The 17,792-nt window shown below is 38.2% G+C and overlaps 1 protein-coding gene across 2 annotated transcripts in view; it reads right to left on the bottom strand.

The window, feature by feature from the left end:
- Window positions 1–17,792, bottom strand: part of LOC121509451 (scavenger receptor cysteine-rich type 1 protein M130-like) — a 52,317-nt gene that overhangs the window by 11,661 nt on the left and 22,864 nt on the right. For both annotated transcript variants that reach the window (XM_041786834.1, XM_041786835.1), the window contains 4 exons: window positions 17,283–17,588; window positions 15,080–15,382; window positions 13,094–13,399; window positions 11,436–11,741 (listed from right to left, as the gene is read on the bottom strand). In XM_041786834.1, the coding sequence (XP_041642768.1) occupies window positions 11,436–11,741; window positions 13,094–13,399; window positions 15,080–15,382; window positions 17,283–17,588 (1,221 nt within the window). The remainder of the gene's footprint in view (window positions 1–11,435; window positions 11,742–13,093; window positions 13,400–15,079; window positions 15,383–17,282; window positions 17,589–17,792) is intronic.

Here is a 17,792-nt window from a genome sequence, read left to right as displayed (position 1 = left end):
TCACAGGAGATACGGAGCCAAGCGCTGGAGCTTTACCACGGGGAGTAAAGAGCGAAACTCTGGCACTGCAGAGAGTTTCCAGGCGTCTCTTGAAGGTGAGTAGTGATGAGTGATTAATCGCAGGTGTGAGAACTCTCCGCAAGCAGTGACAAGTTACCAGCAACAAGTCCATAACAATAAAATTAACTTTCAAAGTAACCATGACAATTCACGTCTACCTGACAAAGGTGATCCTCTGTAAATGTTACAGGAGTCTAATTCTGGAATATTCACGTCTACCTGACAAAGGTGTATCGCTGTAAATGTTCCAGGAGTCTAATTCTTGAATATTCACTTCTACCTGACAAAGGTGTATCTCTGTAAATGTTACAGGAGTCTAATTCTGGAATATTTACATCTACCGGACAAAGGTGTATCTCTGTAAATGTTACAGGAGTCTAATTCTGGAATATTCACGTCTACCTGACAAAGGTGATCCTCTGTAAATGTTACAGAAGTCTAATTCTGGTGTATTCACGTCTACCTGACAAAGGTGTATCTCTGTAAATGTTACAGGAGTCTAATTCTGGAATATTTACATCTACCTGACAAAGGTGTATCTCTGTAAATGTTACAGGAGTCTAATTCTGGAATATTCACGTCTACCTGACAAAGGTGATCCTCTGTAAATGTTACAGAAGTCTAATTCTGGAATATTCACGTCTACCTGACAAAGGTGTATCTCTGTAAATGTTACAGGAGTCTAATTCTGGAATATTCACGTCTACCTGACAAAGGTGTATCGCTGTAAATGTTACAGGAGTCTAATTCTGGAATATTCACGTCTACCTGACAAAGGTATATCTCTGTAAATGTTACAGGAGTCTAATTCTCGAATATTCACATCTACCTGACAAAGGTGTATCTCTGTAAATGTTACAGGAGTCTAATTCTGGAATATTCACATCTACCTGACAAAGGTGTATCTCTGTAAATGTTACAGAAGTCTAATTCTGGAATATTCACGTCTACCTGACAAAGGTGTATCTCTGTAAATGTTACAGGAGTCTAATTCTGGAATATTCACATCTACCTGACAAAGGTGTTCCTCTGTAAATGTTACAGGAGTCTAATTCTGGAATATTCACATCTACCCGAAAAAGGTGTATCTCTGTAAATGTTACAGGAGTCTAATTCTGGAATATTCACGTCTAACTGACAAAGGTGTATCTCTGTAAATGTTACAGGAGTCTAATTCTGGAATATTCACGTCTACCTGACAAAGGTGTATCTCTGTAAATGTTACAGGAGTCTAATTCTGGAATATTCACGTCTACCTGACAAAGGTGATCCTCTGTAAATGTTACAGGAGTCTAATTCTGGAATATTCACATCTACCTGACAAAGGTGTATCTCTGTAAATGTTACAGGAGTCTAATTCTGGAATATTCACGTCTACCTGACAAAGGTGAACCTCTGTAAATGTTACAGGAGTCTAATTCTGGAATATTCACGTCTACCTGACAAAGGTGATCCTCTGTAAATGTTACAGGAGTCTAATTTGGGAATATTCACATCTACCTGACAAAGGTGTTCCTCTGTAAATGTTACAGGAGTCTAATTCTGGAATATTCACGTCTACCTGACAAAGGTGATCCTCTGTAAATGTTCCAGGAGTCAAATTCTGCAATATTCACGTCTACCTGACAAAGGTGATCCTCTGTAAATGTTACAGGAGTCTAATTCTGGAATATTCACATCTACCTGACAAAGGTGTATCTCTGTAAATGTTACAGGAGTCTAATTCTGGAATATTCACATCTACCTGACAAAGGTGTATCTCTGTAAATGTTACAGGAGTCTAATTCTGGAATATTCACGTCTACCTGACAAAGGTGTATCTCTGTAAATGTTACAGGAGTCTAATTCTGGAATATTCACATCTACCTGACAAAGGTGTTCCTCTGTAAATGTTACAGGAGTCTAATTCTGGAATATTCACGTCTACCTGACAAAGGTGATCCTCTGTAAATGTTACAGAAGTCTAATTCTGGAATATTCACGTCTACCTGACAAAGGTGTATCTCTGTAAATGTTACAGGAGTCTAATTCTGGAATATTTACATCTACCTGACAAAGGTGTATCTCTGTAAATGTTACAGGAGTCTAATTCTGGAATATTCACATCTACCTGACAAAGGTGTATCTCTGTAAATGTTACAGGAGTCTAATTCTGGAATATTCACGTCTACCTGACAAAGGTGTATCTCTGTAAATGTTACAGGAGTCTAATTCTGGAATATTCACATCTACCTGACAAAGGTGTATCTCTGTAAATGTTACAGGAGTCTAATTCTGGAATATTCACATCTACCTGACAAAGGTGTATCTCTGTAAATGTTACAGGAGTCTAATTCTGGAATATTCACATCTACCTGACAAAGGTGTATCTCTGTAAATGTTACAGGAGTCTAATTCTGGAATATTCACGTCTACCTGACAAAGTTTTATCTCTGTAAATGTTACAGGAGTCTAATTCTGGAATATTCATGTCTACCTGACAAAGGTGTTCCTCTGTAAATGTTCCAGGAGTCTAATTCTGGAATATTCACGTCTACCTGACAAAGGTGTATCTCTGTAAATGTTACAGGAGTCTAATTCTGGAATATTCACGTCTACCTGACAAAGGTGATCCTCTGTAAATGTTACAGGAGTCTAATTCTGGAATATTCACATCTACCTGACAAAGGTGTATCTCTGTAAATGTTACAGGAGTCTAATTCTGGAATATTTACATCTACCTGACAAAGGTGTTCCTCCGTAAATGTTACAGGAGTCTAATTCTGGAATATTCACATCTACCTGACAAAGGTGTATCTCTGTAAATGTTACAGGAGTCTAATTCTGGAATATTTACATCTACCTGACAAAGGTGTATCTCTGTAAATGTTACAGGAGTCTAATTCTGGAATATTTACATCTACCTGACAAAGGTGTATCTCTGTAAATGTTACAGGAGTCTAATTCTGGAATATTCACATCTACCTGACAAAGGTGTATCTCTGTAAATGTTACAGGAGTCTAATTCTGGAATATTCACATCTACCTGACAAAGGTGTATCTCTGTAAATGTTACAGGAGTCTAATTCTGGAATATTCACATCTACCTGACAAAGGTGTATCTCTGTAAATGTTACAGGAGTCTAATTCTGGAATATTTACATCTACCTGACAAAGGTGTATCTCTGTAAATGTTACAGGAGTCTAATTCTGGAATATATACATCTACCTGACAAAGGTGTTCCTCTGTAAATGTTACAGGAGTCTAATTCTGGAATATTTCATCTACCTGACAAAGGTGTATCTCTGTAAATGTTACAGGAGTCTAATTCTGGAATATTTACGTCTACCTGACAAAGGTGTATCTCTGTAAATGTTACAGGAGTCTAATTCTGGAATATTCACATCTACCTGACAAAGGTGTATCTCTGTAAATGTTACAGGAGTCTAATTCTGGAATATTCACATCTACCTGACAAAGGTGTTCCTCTGTAAATGTTACAGGAGTCTAATTCTGGAATATTCACATCTACCTGACAAAGGTGTATCTCTGTAAATGTTACAGGAGTCTAATTCTGGAATATTCACATCTACCTGACAAAGGTGATCCTCTGTAAATGTTACAGGAGTCTCATTCTGGAATATTCACATCTACCTGACAAAGGTGATCCTCTGTAAATGTTACAGGAGTCTAATTCGGGAATATTCATGTCTACCTGACAAAGGTGATCCTCTGTAAATGTTACAGAAGTCTAATTCTGGAATATTCACGTCTACCTGACAAAGGTGTATCTCTGTAAATATTACAGGAGTCTAATTCTGGGAATATTCATGTCTACCTGACAAAGGTGTATCTCTGTAAATGTTACAGGAGTCTAATTCTGGAATATTCACATCTACCTGACAAAGGTGTATCTCTGTAAATGTTACAGGAGTCTAATTCTGGAATATTCACGTCTACCTGACAAAGGTGTATCTCTGTAAATGTTACAGGAGTCTAATTCTGGAATATTCACATCTACCTGACAAAGGTGTATCTCTGTAAATGTTACAGGAGTCTAATTCTGGAATATTCACATCTACCTGACAAAGGTGTATCTCTGTAAATGTTACAGGAGTCTAATTCTGGAATATTCACATCTACCTGACAAAGGTGTATCTCTGTAAATGTTACAGGAGTCTAATTCTGGAATATTCACATCTACCTGACAAAGGTGTATCTCTGTAAATGTTACAGGAGTCTAATTCTGGAATATTCACATCTACCTGACATAGGTGTTCCTCCGTAAATGTTACAGGAGTCTAATTCTGGAATATTTACATCTACCTGACAAAGGTGTTCCTCCGTAAATGTTACAGGAGTCTAATTCTGGAATATTCACATCTACCTGACAAAGGTGTATCTCTGTAAATGTTACAGGAGTCTAATTCTGGAATATTCACGTCTACCTGACAAAGGTGTATCTCTGTAAATGTTACAGGAGTCTAATTCTGGAATATTCACATCTACCTGACAAAGGTGTATCTCTGTAAATGTTACAGGAGTCTAATTCTGGAATATTCACATCTACCTGACAAAGGTGTATCTCTGTAAATGTTACAGGAGTCTAATTCTGGAATATTCACATCTACCTGACAAAGGTGTATCTCTGTAAATGTTACAGGAGTCTAATTCTGGAATATTCACATCTACCTGACAAAGGTGTATCTCTGTAAATGTTACAGGAGTCTAATTCTGGAATATTCACGTCTACCTGACAAAGGTGATCCTCTGTAAATGTTACAGGAGTCTAATTCTGGAATATTCACGTCTACCTGACAAAGGTGTATCTCTGTAAATGTTACAGGAGTCTAATTCTGGAATATTCACGTCTACCTGACAAAGGTGTATCTCTGTAAATGTTACAGGAGTCTAATTCTGGAATATTCACATCTACCTGACAAAGGTGTATCTCTGTAAATGTTCCAGGAGTCTAATTCTGGAATATTCACGTCTACCTGACAAAGGTGTATCTCTGTAAATGTTACAGGAGTCTAATTCTGGAATATTCACATCTACCTGACAAAGGTGTATCTCTGTAAATGTTACAGGAGTCTAATTCTGGAATATTCACGTCTACCTGACAAAGGTGATCCTCTGTAAATGTTACAGGAGTCTAATTCTGGAATATTCACGTCTACCTGACAAAGGTTATCCTCTGTAAATGTTCCAGGAGTCAAATTCTGGAATATTCACGTCTACCTGACAAAGTTTTATCTCTGTAAATAATACAAGTCACTGATCTACCCTCCACTATCTCAGCAGAGGGACTCACAGATACAGAGGGAAGGCTTGGGGCACCTGGAGGAGGAGAAAAGATTTTAATGTGTTTTAATGATATGTAAAAAAGGTTACATTTATCTATCAAAGCTACAATCACGGATAAAATACAGCAGTCTAATTCTGGAATATTCACGTCTACCTGACAAAGTTGTATCTATGTAAATGTTACAGGAGTCTAATTCTGGAATATTCACGTCTACCTGACAAAGTTGTATCTATGTAAATGTTACAGGAGTCTAATTCTGGAATATTCACGTCTACCTGACAAAGTTGTATCTATGTAAATGTTACAGGAGTCTAATTCTGGAATATTTACATCTACCTGACAAAGGTGTTCCTCTGTAAATGTTACAGGAGTCTAATTCTGGAATATTTACATCTACCTGACAAAGGTGTTCCTCTGTAAATGTTACAGGAGTCTAATTCTGGAATATTCACGTCTACCTGACAAAGTTTTATCTCTGTAAATGTTCCAGGAGTCTAATTCTGGAATATTCACATCTACCTGACAAAGGTGTATCTCTGTAAATGTTACAGGAGTCTAATTCTGGAATATTCACGTCTACCTGACAAAGGTGTATCTCTGTAAATGTTACAGGAGTCTAATTCTGGAATATTCACGTCTACCTGACAAAGGTGTATCTCTGTAAATGTTACAGGAGTCTAATTCTGGAATATTCACGTCTACCTGACAAAGGTGTATCTCTGTAAATGTTACAGGAGTCTAATTCTGGAATATTCACATCTACCTGACAAAGGTGTATCTCTGTAAATGTTACAGGAGTCTAATTCTGGAATATTCACGTCTACCTGACAAAGGTGTATCTCTGTAAATGTTACAGGAGTCTAATTCTGGAATATTCACGTCTACCTGACAAAGGTGTATCTCTGTAAATGTTACAGGAGTCTAATTCTCGAATATTCACATCTACCTGACAAAGGTGTATCTCTGTAAATGTTACAGGAGTCTAATTCTCGAATATTCACGTCTACCTGACAAAGGTGTATCTCTGTAAATGTTACAGGAGTCTAATTCTGGAATATTCACGTCTACCTGACAAAGGTGATCCTCTGTAAATATTACAGGAGTCTAATTCTGGGAATATTCACATCTACCTGACAAAGGTGTATCTCTGTAAATGGTACAGGAGTCTAATTCTGGAATATTCACGTCTACCTGACAAAGGTGATCCTCTGTAAATGTTACAGGAGTCTAATTCGGGAATATTCACATCTACCTGACAAAGGTGTTCCTCTGTAAATGTTACAGGAGTCTAATTCGGGAATATTCATGTCTACCTGACAAAGGTGATCCTCTGTAAATGTTACAGGAGTCTAATTCTGGAATATTCACGTCTACCTGACAAAGGTGATCCTCTGTAAATGTTACAGGAGTCTAATTCTGGAATATTCACGTCTACCTGACAAAGGTTATCCTCTGTAAATGTTCCAGGAGTCAAATTCTGGAATATTCACGTCTACCTGACAAAGTTTTATCTCTGTAAATAATACAAGTCACTGATCTACCCTCCACTATCTCAGCAGAGGGACTCACAGATACAGAGGGAAGGCTTGGGGCACCTGGAGGAGGAGAAAAGATTTTAATGTGTTTTAATGATATGTAAAAAAGGTTACATTTATCTATCAAAGCTACAATCACGGATAAAATACAGCAGTCTAATTCTGGAATATTCACGTCTACCTGACAAAGGTGTATCTCTGTAAATGTTACAGAAGTCTAATTCTGGAATATTCACGTCTACCTGACAAAGGTGTATCTCTGTAAATGTTACAGGAGTCTAATTCTGGAATATTCACGTCTACCTGACAAAGGTGTATCGCTGTAAATGTTACAGGAGTCTAATTCTGGAATATTCACGTCTACCTGACAAAGGTGTATCTCTGTAAATGGTACAGGAGTCTAATTCTGGAATATTCACGTCTACCTGACAAAGGTGATCCTCTGTAAATGTTACAGGAGTCTAATTCGGGAATATTCACATCTACCTGACAAAGGTGTTCCTCTGTAAATGTTACAGGAGTCTAATTCGGGAATATTCATGTCTACCTGACAAAGGTGATCCTCTGTAAATGTTACAGAAGTCTAATTCTGGAATATTCACGTCTACCTGACAAAGGTGATCCTCTGTAAATATTACAGGAGTCTAATTCTGGGAATATTCATGTCTACCTGACAAAGGTGTATCTCTGTAAATGTTACAGGAGTCTAATTCTGGAATATTCACATCTACCTGACAAAGGTGTATCTCTGTAAATGTTACAGGAGTCTAATTCTGGAATATTCACGTCTACCTGACAAAGGTGTATCTCTGTAAATGTTACAGGAGTCTAATTCTGGAATATTCACATCTACCTGACAAAGGTGTATCTCTGTAAATGTTACAGGAGTCTAATTCTGGAATATTCACATCTACCTGACAAAGGTGTATCTCTGTAAATGTTCCAGGAGTCTAATTCTGGAATATTCACGTCTACCTGACAAAGGTGTATCTCTGTAAATGTTACAGGAGTCTAATTCTGGAATATTCACATCTACCTGACAAAGGTGTATCTCTGTAAATGTTACAGAAGTCTAATTCTGGAATATTCACGTCTACCTGACAAAGGTGATCCTCTGTAAATATTACAGGAGTCTAATTCTGGGAATATTCACGTCTACCTGACAAAGGTGTTCCTCTGTAAATGTTACAGGAGTCTAATTCTGGAATATTCACATCTACCCGAAAAAGGTGTATCTCTGTAAATGTTACAGGAGTCTAATTCTGGAATATTCACGTCTACCTGACAAAGGTGTATCTCTGTAAATGTTACAGGAGTCTAATTCTGGAATATTCACGTCTACCTGACAAAGGTGTATCTCTGTAAATGTTACAGGAGTCTAATTCTGGAATATTCACATCTACCTGACAAAGGTGTATCTCTGTAAATGTTCCAGGAGTCTAATTCTGGAATATTCACGTCTACCTGACAAAGGTGTATCTCTGTAAATGTTACAGGAGTCTAATTCTGGAATATTCACATCTACCTGACAAAGGTGTATCTCTGTAAATGTTACAGGAGTCTAATTCTGGAATATTCACGTCTACCTGACAAAGGTGATCCTCTGTAAATGTTACAGGAGTCTAATTCTGGAATATTCACGTCTACCTGACAAAGGTGTATCTCTGTAAATGTTACAGGAGTCTAATTCTGGAATATTCACGTCTACCTGACAAAGGTGTATCTCTGTAAATGTTACAGGAGTCTAATTCTGGAATATTCACATCTACCTGACAAAGGTGTATCTCTGTAAATGTTACAGGAGTCTAATTCTGGAATATTCACATCTACCTGACAAAGGTGTATCTCTGTAAATGTTACAGGAGTCTAATTCTGGAATATTCACATCTACCTGACAAAGGTGTATCTCTGTAAATGTTACAGGAGTCTAATTCTGGAATATTCACGTCTACCTGACAAAGGTGATCCTCTGTAAATGTTACAGGAGTCTAATTCTGGAATATTCACGTCTACCTGACAAAGGTTATCCTCTGTAAATGTTCCAGGAGTCAAATTCTGGAATATTCACGTCTACCTGACAAAGTTTTATCTCTGTAAATAATACAAGTCACTGATCTACCCTCCACTATCTCAGCAGAGGTACTCACATATACAGAGGGAAGGATTGGGGCACCTGGAGGACTGGAATATTCACATCTACCTGACAAAGTTTTATCTCTGTAAATAATACAGGAGTCTAATTCTGGAATATTCACATCTACCTGACAAAGTTTTATCTCTGTAAATGTTACAGGAGTCTAATTCTGGAATATTCACATCTACCTGACAAAGGTGTATCTCTGTAAATGTTACAGGAGTCTAATTCTGGAATATTTAAATCTACCTGACATAGGTGTTCCTCCGTAAATGTTACAGGAGTCTAATTCTGGAATATTTACATCTACCTGACAAAGGTGTTCCTCCGTAAATGTTACAGGAGTCTAATTCTGGAATATTCACATCTACCTGACAAAGTTTTATCTCTGTAAATGTTACAGGAGTCTAATTCTGGAATATTCACATCTACCTGACAAAGGTGTATCTCTGTAAATGTTACAGGAGTCTAATTCTGGAATATTCACGTCTACCTGACAAAGGTGTATCTCTGTAAATGTTACAGGAGTCTAATTCTGGAATATTCACGTCTACCTGACAAAGGTGTATCTCTGTAAATGTTACAGGAGTCTAATTCTGGAATATTCACATCTACCTGACAAAGGTGTATCTCTGTAAATGTTACAGGAGTCTAATTCTGGAATATTCACATCTACCTGACAAAGGTGTATCTCTGTAAATGTTACAGGAGTCTAATTCTGGAATATTCACGTCTACCTGACAAAGGTGTATCGCTGTAAATGTTACAGGAGTCTAATTCTGGAATATTCACGTCTACCTGACAAAGGTGTATCTCTGTAAATGTTACAGGAGTCTAATTCTCGAATATTCACATCTACCTGACAAAGGTGTATCTCTGTAAATGTTACAGGAGTCTAATTCTGGAATATTCACGTCTACCTGACAAAGGTGTATCTCTGTAAATGTTACAGGAGTCTAATTCTGGAATATTCACGTCTACCTGACAAAGGTGATCCTCTGTAAATATTACAGGAGTCTAATTCTGGGAATATTCACATCTACCTGACAAAGGTGTATCTCTGTAAATGGTACAGGAGTCTAATTCTGGAATATTCACGTCTACCTGACAAAGGTGATCCTCTGTAAATGTTACAGGAGTCTAATTCGGGAATATTCACATCTACCTGACAAAGGTGTTCCTCTGTAAATGTTACAGGAGTCTAATTCGGGAATATTCATGTCTACCTGACAAAGGTGATCCTCTGTAAATGTTACAGGAGTCTAATTCTGGAATATTCACGTCTACCTGACAAAGGTGATCCTCTGTAAATATTACAGGAGTCTAATTCTGGGAATATTCACGTCTACCTGACAAAGGTTATCCTCTGTAAATGTTCCAGGAGTCAAATTCTGGAATATTCACGTCTACCTGACAAAGTTTTATCTCTGTAAATAATACAAGTCACTGATCTACCCTCCACTATCTCAGCAGAGGGACTCACAGATACAGAGGGAAGGCTTGGGGCACCTGGAGGAGGAGAAAAGATTTTAATGTGTTTTAATGATATGTAAAAAAGGTTACATTTATCTATCAAAGCTACAATCACGGATAAAATACAGCAGTCTAATTCTGGAATATTCACGTCTACCTGACAAAGGTGTATCTCTGTAAATGTTACAGAAGTCTAATTCTGGAATATTCACGTCTACCTGACAAAGGTGTATCTCTGTAAATGTTACAGGAGTCTAATTCTGGAATATTCACGTCTACCTGACAAAGGTGTTCCTCTGTAAATGTTACAGGAGTCTAATTCTGGAATATTCACGTCTACCTGACAAAGGTGATCCTCTGTAAATGTTACAGGAGTCTAATTCTGGAATATTCACGTCTACCTGACAAAGGTGTATCTCTGTAAATGTTACAGGAGTCTAATTCTGGAATATTCACGTCTACCTGACAAAGGTGTATCTCTGTAAATGTTACAGGAGTCTAATTCTGGAATATTCACGTCTACCTGACAAAGGTGTATCTCTGTAAATGTTACAGGAGTCTAATTCTGGAATATTCACATCTACCTGACAAAGGTGTATCTCTGTAAATGTAAATGTTTGAGCTCCACATTGATGGACACCAGACCTCCTGTTTGATGATAAAAATTTTTTTCTAACATTTGCTGTAATCAAAATGTTTCTGAATGAGCACAGCTCTTTGGATAAAGTTTCTCTTTTTGAACTCTAACTCACAGTTTACCATTACAGAGGTAGAAACAAGGTCTAAAGGCAACAATAGTTAGCGCTCATTCAAATGTCAATTTCTGGACAAGAGAACATAGAAGAGAAAATAAGCAGGACGTGTTCATATGAGACTCTGTTAACATAGCCATGTGAATAAAAAACACTCAGAAAGATTTGGGCACTAATGTGTTCATACTGATACCTAAACAGCTGATTTCCAGCCCAAACTCGCTGGGCTGATTCTCTGTTCCCACACATTCCTTCAATGTAGATTTAGACTCTACACATTCACGGTTGATCCTCCACACTGGTCTGTCAGAGGACTCCACCATCAGTCCAGATGAAACAGCAGAGCCACAGTTGAGTCTTCTACAAATCACAGCTGCATCATTTGGAGTCCAGGAAGGGTTCCAAATATCCGCTGGTCTCCACTCTCCATGGTGTTTGATCTGTAGTCCACCAGAGCAGGTGCTGGATCCTCCCACCAACCGGACTTCATCATCAGGGTCTGACCAAAGACAAGGAAATAGTTCAGAAAAGACAAAGGGGTCTACTTCACCTCCTCTCCAGCAAATCTACAGTATGTTGTGGAGTCCCTCAGAACTCAAACCTCAGCCCTGTTCTCCTCTCAGCTTTACATTTTCACATCAAGTTCAGCTACATCTACACAAAAACTAAATCTGACTCTAAAGCAGGGCTGGACAACTGGCGGCCGGGGGGCCACGGGCGGCCCTCCACCTCATTCAATGTGGCCCTGAAATCAAAATCAATTACCAAAAACTTATTCACCTCAGGAAAACAGTCAAAATCTACCATGAAGCATGAGAACAGAAACATTTCTCATCTGATCTTCTGCTACTCCAAACATTTTCATATCTTTTTTAAAAATAGTTCTTTTAATTTATAATTCTATTTTATCTTGATTTTTTTCTAATTATTTCTTACTTATTTTTTCAATTATTTTATTGATTTCAATATTTCTTCTTTTTGCTTTTTCATAGATTCCATCGGCTGCAATTGTTGCTGTAAAGCTTTTATATGCATCACTAAATGCACTTGTAGAAACTGTGTGAGTAAATACCAAGAAAGGATCATCTTCACTGCATTGAAGAAGCAGCTGGAAATTGATTTAGTTCTGTGTATATCTCTAGAAAAACTATTTCTGTTTGCACTTGAGTTTAAAAACATGAATGTTGGTATAACAAATCATTAGGAAAGCTACATCATCTTCCTCTTGTTGAATGTTTAGGAATCACAGGGCTTAGATTGATCATAAATTCAACAATCTGGAACAATCTGGCTCTTTGTCATTGACTTTAAAATGAATGCGGCCCTCTTGGTGACCAAAGTTGTCCATCCCTGCTCTAAACAATCTAAAGCTGTACACCGTTAAACTTCCTCCAGTTCAATCCAAGCAACACTAAAGCTGTTTTTTTTAGCTTGATGACACCAAACAGAGCCCCAATAAATGGAACCATCAGTCCACGTTCTCACAATGATGAAGAGTTTTTACACATCCTTCCTGATGTAAACCCTGGTCTAGGTTTCAGAAGCTCTAAAGTGGATATGACTGATCCAGATTTGGAAAGTTCATTCAACTTCAATCCAACAACTGGTCTGGTCTTCTTGGTCTGTTGTCTCTTTAGTCTCAGCTCAGAATAATTGGTCCGTCTACATCAGATTCTACCTGTGCTCCTCCTCTCTCTTCCTGTTTCTTTCATATTCCTGTTCAATCATGCTTTCATCTGTGTGTGTCTCAGTCAGCTGCTCCACTTTCAAATATGCTTTCAATCATTCATTTCACTCATTGATACTTTCATTGGGACAACAAAGGGAAGTCAATCAAAGCTCCAGCTCTACCTGAGCAGGTGAGGCCAACAGCTTTACCAGGTGGACAGGTGTTTCCAGTCAACGCTGAGTCTGGACAGTCCAGGAGAGCAGACTCATGGCCTTCACACTGGAACTTCTTAGTCCAGAACAGAGCCTCCACTTCTCCAAACATTCCCCCCTTGAAGACTGAAGGAGCCCCACAGCCCAGCTCCCTGCAGACCACCTGAGCACCCTGCAGGTCCAAGTCCTCCTCACACACTGGGGACCAGTGCTGGCCGGACTTCACCTCCAGTCTGCCTGAACACAGACCAGTCCTGTTCACCAGTCTGACAGAGTCTGTGGAGATTTAGGACAGAGAGAGAGAGAACTTGATCACAATCTAAAACCAGTCCTTTCTCCTCACTGGTTCCTGTCCAAGCTCAGCTGTAGGAGGATGGTAACAGGCTCAGACAAGCATCCTGTTCTTCACTGAACAAGATTCACAACAGAGCAGATGGTAGGGGGAAGTTATCCAAATGCCCAAGTGAGTACCAGTGCTTACATTTCAAACTGTATTTAAAATCCATTCAAAACAGTTTTCTTTAAATATGTTTTGTTTCCTCAAAAAGCTGCTTGAGTTCTACAATGATGGACATCAGACCACCTGGTTGATGAAAAATTGTCTTTTTCTCACATTTGCTGTTATCAAAATGTTTCTGAATGAGCACAGCTCTTTGGATAAAGTTTCTCCTTTTTGAACTCTAACTTAGTGGTCCTCAGCCCTGGGGTCGGGACCCCACTGGGGGTCGCAAGACACTTAGAGAGGTTCTCCAGATTCCCTGAAAAAAAAACGTAAAATTTTTGAATTGCACTGTTGCCACTTTACATCGATTTTGCCAAATTCTAACCAGTTGTCATCATTTTGTCCCCACAAATTTTAACACTTATTTTTGCCATTTTAAACCCTTTCCACCATTTTTTTCTGCCTGTTTTTGCCACTTCTAAACCAATTTTTGACACAGAAGCCAAATGCTGCATCTGGTGACCCATAATTGCCAATATTAACCACATTTTACCACTTTATATGCCCACTTTTTCCCATGTTAACCACAGTTCACTATCTGATATGCCCAGATTTGCCAGTTTGACCAATTTCTGCCAATATCTGCCAATTTTTTCTTTCTCAGTTAGCAATATTATGCCAGTTTATGTCCATGACTCTTCCCATTTCACCAGATTTCCACCCATTTTTGCCAATTTAAATCCTTTACACCCACTTTTTAATTCCCTTTTACCATTATTTATGCCCATTTTGGCCACTTTAACTCATTGTTGCTTTTTGTTGGCTATTTTTGCCATTCTTATATAATTTTTGCCACTTCTAACCTATCTCTGCTACTTTTAAGATCCAACTTCACCAACTTTTCCATAATTTTTTCTATTATTACCCATTTCTTTTCAATTTTTTACTTATTTCAACTATATATGTTTTTAACAAAATAGATTTACATTTTTAAGAAGGCTATGTTCTAAAAAAATAATTGAAAAAAGAGATCTGTTTCATTGTGAAGAGTGGTTATTTTTTCAGGTTAAATCTAAAATATGGATATCACAGCTTAACTTCACAATAGACTATGATTTTGCTGGCCTCCATGGGCCCCCAGTTTGACAGAAAGCTCTCCCCTTTAACCCCCCTTATGGATGGCCTTGTCTCTACATGACCATTCTTGAATGTACATGGCGGTGTTCAACCACGTTCAGGTATGGTTGGGGTCCCTGGTCTCTGGCACCTTTATTTTTGGGGTCACTGGCTGAAAAGGTTGAGAACCACTGCTGCAACTCTCAGTTTACCATTACAGAGGTAGAAACAAGGTCTAAAGGCAACAACAGTTAGCACTCATTCAAATGTCAATTTCTGGACAAGAGAACATAGAAGAGAAAATAAGCAGGACATGTTCATGTGAGACTCTGTTAACGTAGCCATGTGAATGAAAAACATTCAGAAAGATTTGGGCACTAATGTGTTCATACTGATACCTGAGCAGGTCATTTCCAGCCCACGGTTGGTGGGCCGAGCTTCTGTTCTCACACATTCCTTTAATGTAGATTTAGACTCTACACATTCAGAGATGATCCACCACACTGGTCTGTCAATGGATGCCCTTATCAGTCCAAATGAAACAGCAGAGCCACAGTCCAGTCTTCTACAAATCACAGCTGCATCATTTGGAGTCCAGGAATGGAATAAAGGATCCGCTGGTCTCCACTCTCCATGGTGTCTCCACTCTAGTCCACCAGAGCAGGTGCTGGATCCTCCCACCAACCGGACTTCATCAGGGTCTGACCAAAGACAAGGAAATAGTTCAGAAAAGACAAAGGGGTCTACTTCACCTCCTCTCCAGCAAATCTACAGTACGTTGTGGAGTCCCTCAGAACTCAAACCTCAGCCCTGTTCTCCTCTCAGCTTTACATTTTCACATCAAGTTCAGCTACAACTACACAAAAACTAAATCTGACTCTAAAGCAGGGCTGGACAACTGGCAGCCGGGGGGCCACGGGCGGCCCTCCACCTCATTCAATGTGGCCCTGAAATCAAAATCAATTACCAAAAACTTATTCACCTCAGGAAAACAGTCAAAATCTGCCATGAAGCATGAGAACAGAAACATTTCTCATCTGATCTTCTACTACTGCCATATGTTCAGATATTTTATTACATTTTTGTTATTTCATCAAAATAATTTTAAACCTTTCCAAATTTCTTTTGATTTTTAGAGAAAGTACATAAAATATGTTTTGTATTATCTATTTTTATTTCTATTTTTTAATGCATTTTTACATTTGTTCTGACTACACTTTATTTTCAGTTTTTGATTTCAACAAAAGATCAAGTTTATTATCATAACTTCCAAATGTCATTTACTTGTGTCTTTATTTCATTTCTTGTTTATTTTTTTGTTCATATTTTTCATATTTTGAGATTCATTTTGAAATTTATTTTTTATTTGCATTCAATATAATCTATTTTAGTTTGACTTCATTATAATTAAAAATTTACAAATTATAGAATTAATTTCTTTTATTTTTATTTCTTTGTCTAAATTTGATTTTAGTTCAATTTTATGTATGTCATTTGTTTTTGCTCTTCATTCAATTTCTTAATCAATTTTTATTCATATTTTTATTTTAATGTTTTTATTTGATTATTTTTTTAGTTGTCATTTCATTAAATGTTTGAAACTCCAAACATTTTCATATCTTTTTTAAAAATACTTCTTTTAATCTATAATTCTATTTTATCTTGATTTTTTTCTAATTATTTCTTACTTATTTTTTCAATTATTTTATTGATTTCAATATTTCTTCTTTTTGCTTTTTCATAGATTCCATCGGCTGCAATTGTTGCTGTAAAGCTTTTATATGCATCACTAAATGCACTTGTAGGAACTGTGTGAGTAAAATACCAAGAAAGGATCATCTTCACTGCATTGAAGAAGCAGCTGGAAATTGATTTAGTTCTGTGTATATCTCTAGAAAAACTATTTCTGTTTGCACTTGAGTTTAAAAACATGAATGTTGGTATAACAAATCATTAGGAAAGCTACATCATCTTCCTCTTGTTGAATGTTTAGGAATCACAGGGCTTAGATTGATCATAAATTCAACAATCTGGAACAATCTGGCTCTTTGTCATTGACTTTAAAATGAATGCGGCCCTCTTGGTGACCAAAGTTGTCCATCCCTGCTCTAAACAATCTAAAGCTGTACACCATTAAACTTCCTCCAGTTCAATCCAAGCAACACTAAAGCTGTTTTTAGCTTGATGACACCAAACAGAGCCCCAATAAATGGAACCATCAGTCCACGTTCTCACAATGATGAAGAGTTTTTACACATCCTTCCTGATGTAAACCCTGGTCTAGGTTTCAGAAGCTCTAAAGTGGATATGACTGATCCAGATTTGGAAAGTTCATTCAACTTCAATCCAACAACTGGTCTGGTCTTCTTGGTCTGTTGTCTCTTTAGTCTCAGCTCAGAATAATTGGTCCGTCTACATCAGATTCTACCTGTGCTCCTCCTCTCTCTTCCTGTTTCTTTCATATTCCTGTTCAATCATGCTTTCATCTGTGTGTGTCTCAGTCAGCTGCTCCACTTTCAAATGTGCTTTCAATCATTCATTTCACTCATTGATACTTTCATTGGGACAACAAAGGGAAGTCAATCAAAGCTCCAGCTCTACCTGAGCAGGTGAGGCCAACAGCTTTACCAGGTGGACAGGTGTTTCCAGTCAACGCTGAGTCTGGACAGTCCAGGAGAGCAGACTCATGGCCTTCACACTGGAACTTCTTAGTCCAGAACAGAGCCTCCACTTCTCCAAACATTCCCCCCTTGAAGACTGAAGGAGCCCCACAGCCCAGCTCCCTGCAGACCACCTGAGCACCCTGCAGGTCCAAGTCCTCCTCACACACTGGGGACCAGTGCTGGCCGGACTTCACCTCCAGTCTGCCTGAACACAGACCAGTCCTGTTCACCAGTCTGACAGAGTCTGTGGAGATTTAGGACAGAGAGAGAGAGAACTTGATCACAATCTAAAACCAGTCCTTTCTCCTCACTGGTTCCTGTCCAAGCTCAGCTGTAGGAGGATGGTAACAGGCTCAGACAAGCATCCTGTTCTTCACTGAACAAGATTCACAACAGAGCAGATGGTAGGGGGAAGTTATCCAAATGCCCGAGTGAGTACCAATGCTTA

This window comes from Cheilinus undulatus, linkage group 5 (genome assembly GCF_018320785.1).
Source record: "Cheilinus undulatus linkage group 5, ASM1832078v1, whole genome shotgun sequence".
NCBI lineage: Eukaryota > Metazoa > Chordata > Actinopteri > Labriformes > Labridae > Cheilinus > Cheilinus undulatus.
Note: the sequence above shows the minus strand (reverse complement) of the source record. Positions and strands in the feature narration are given on the sequence as shown.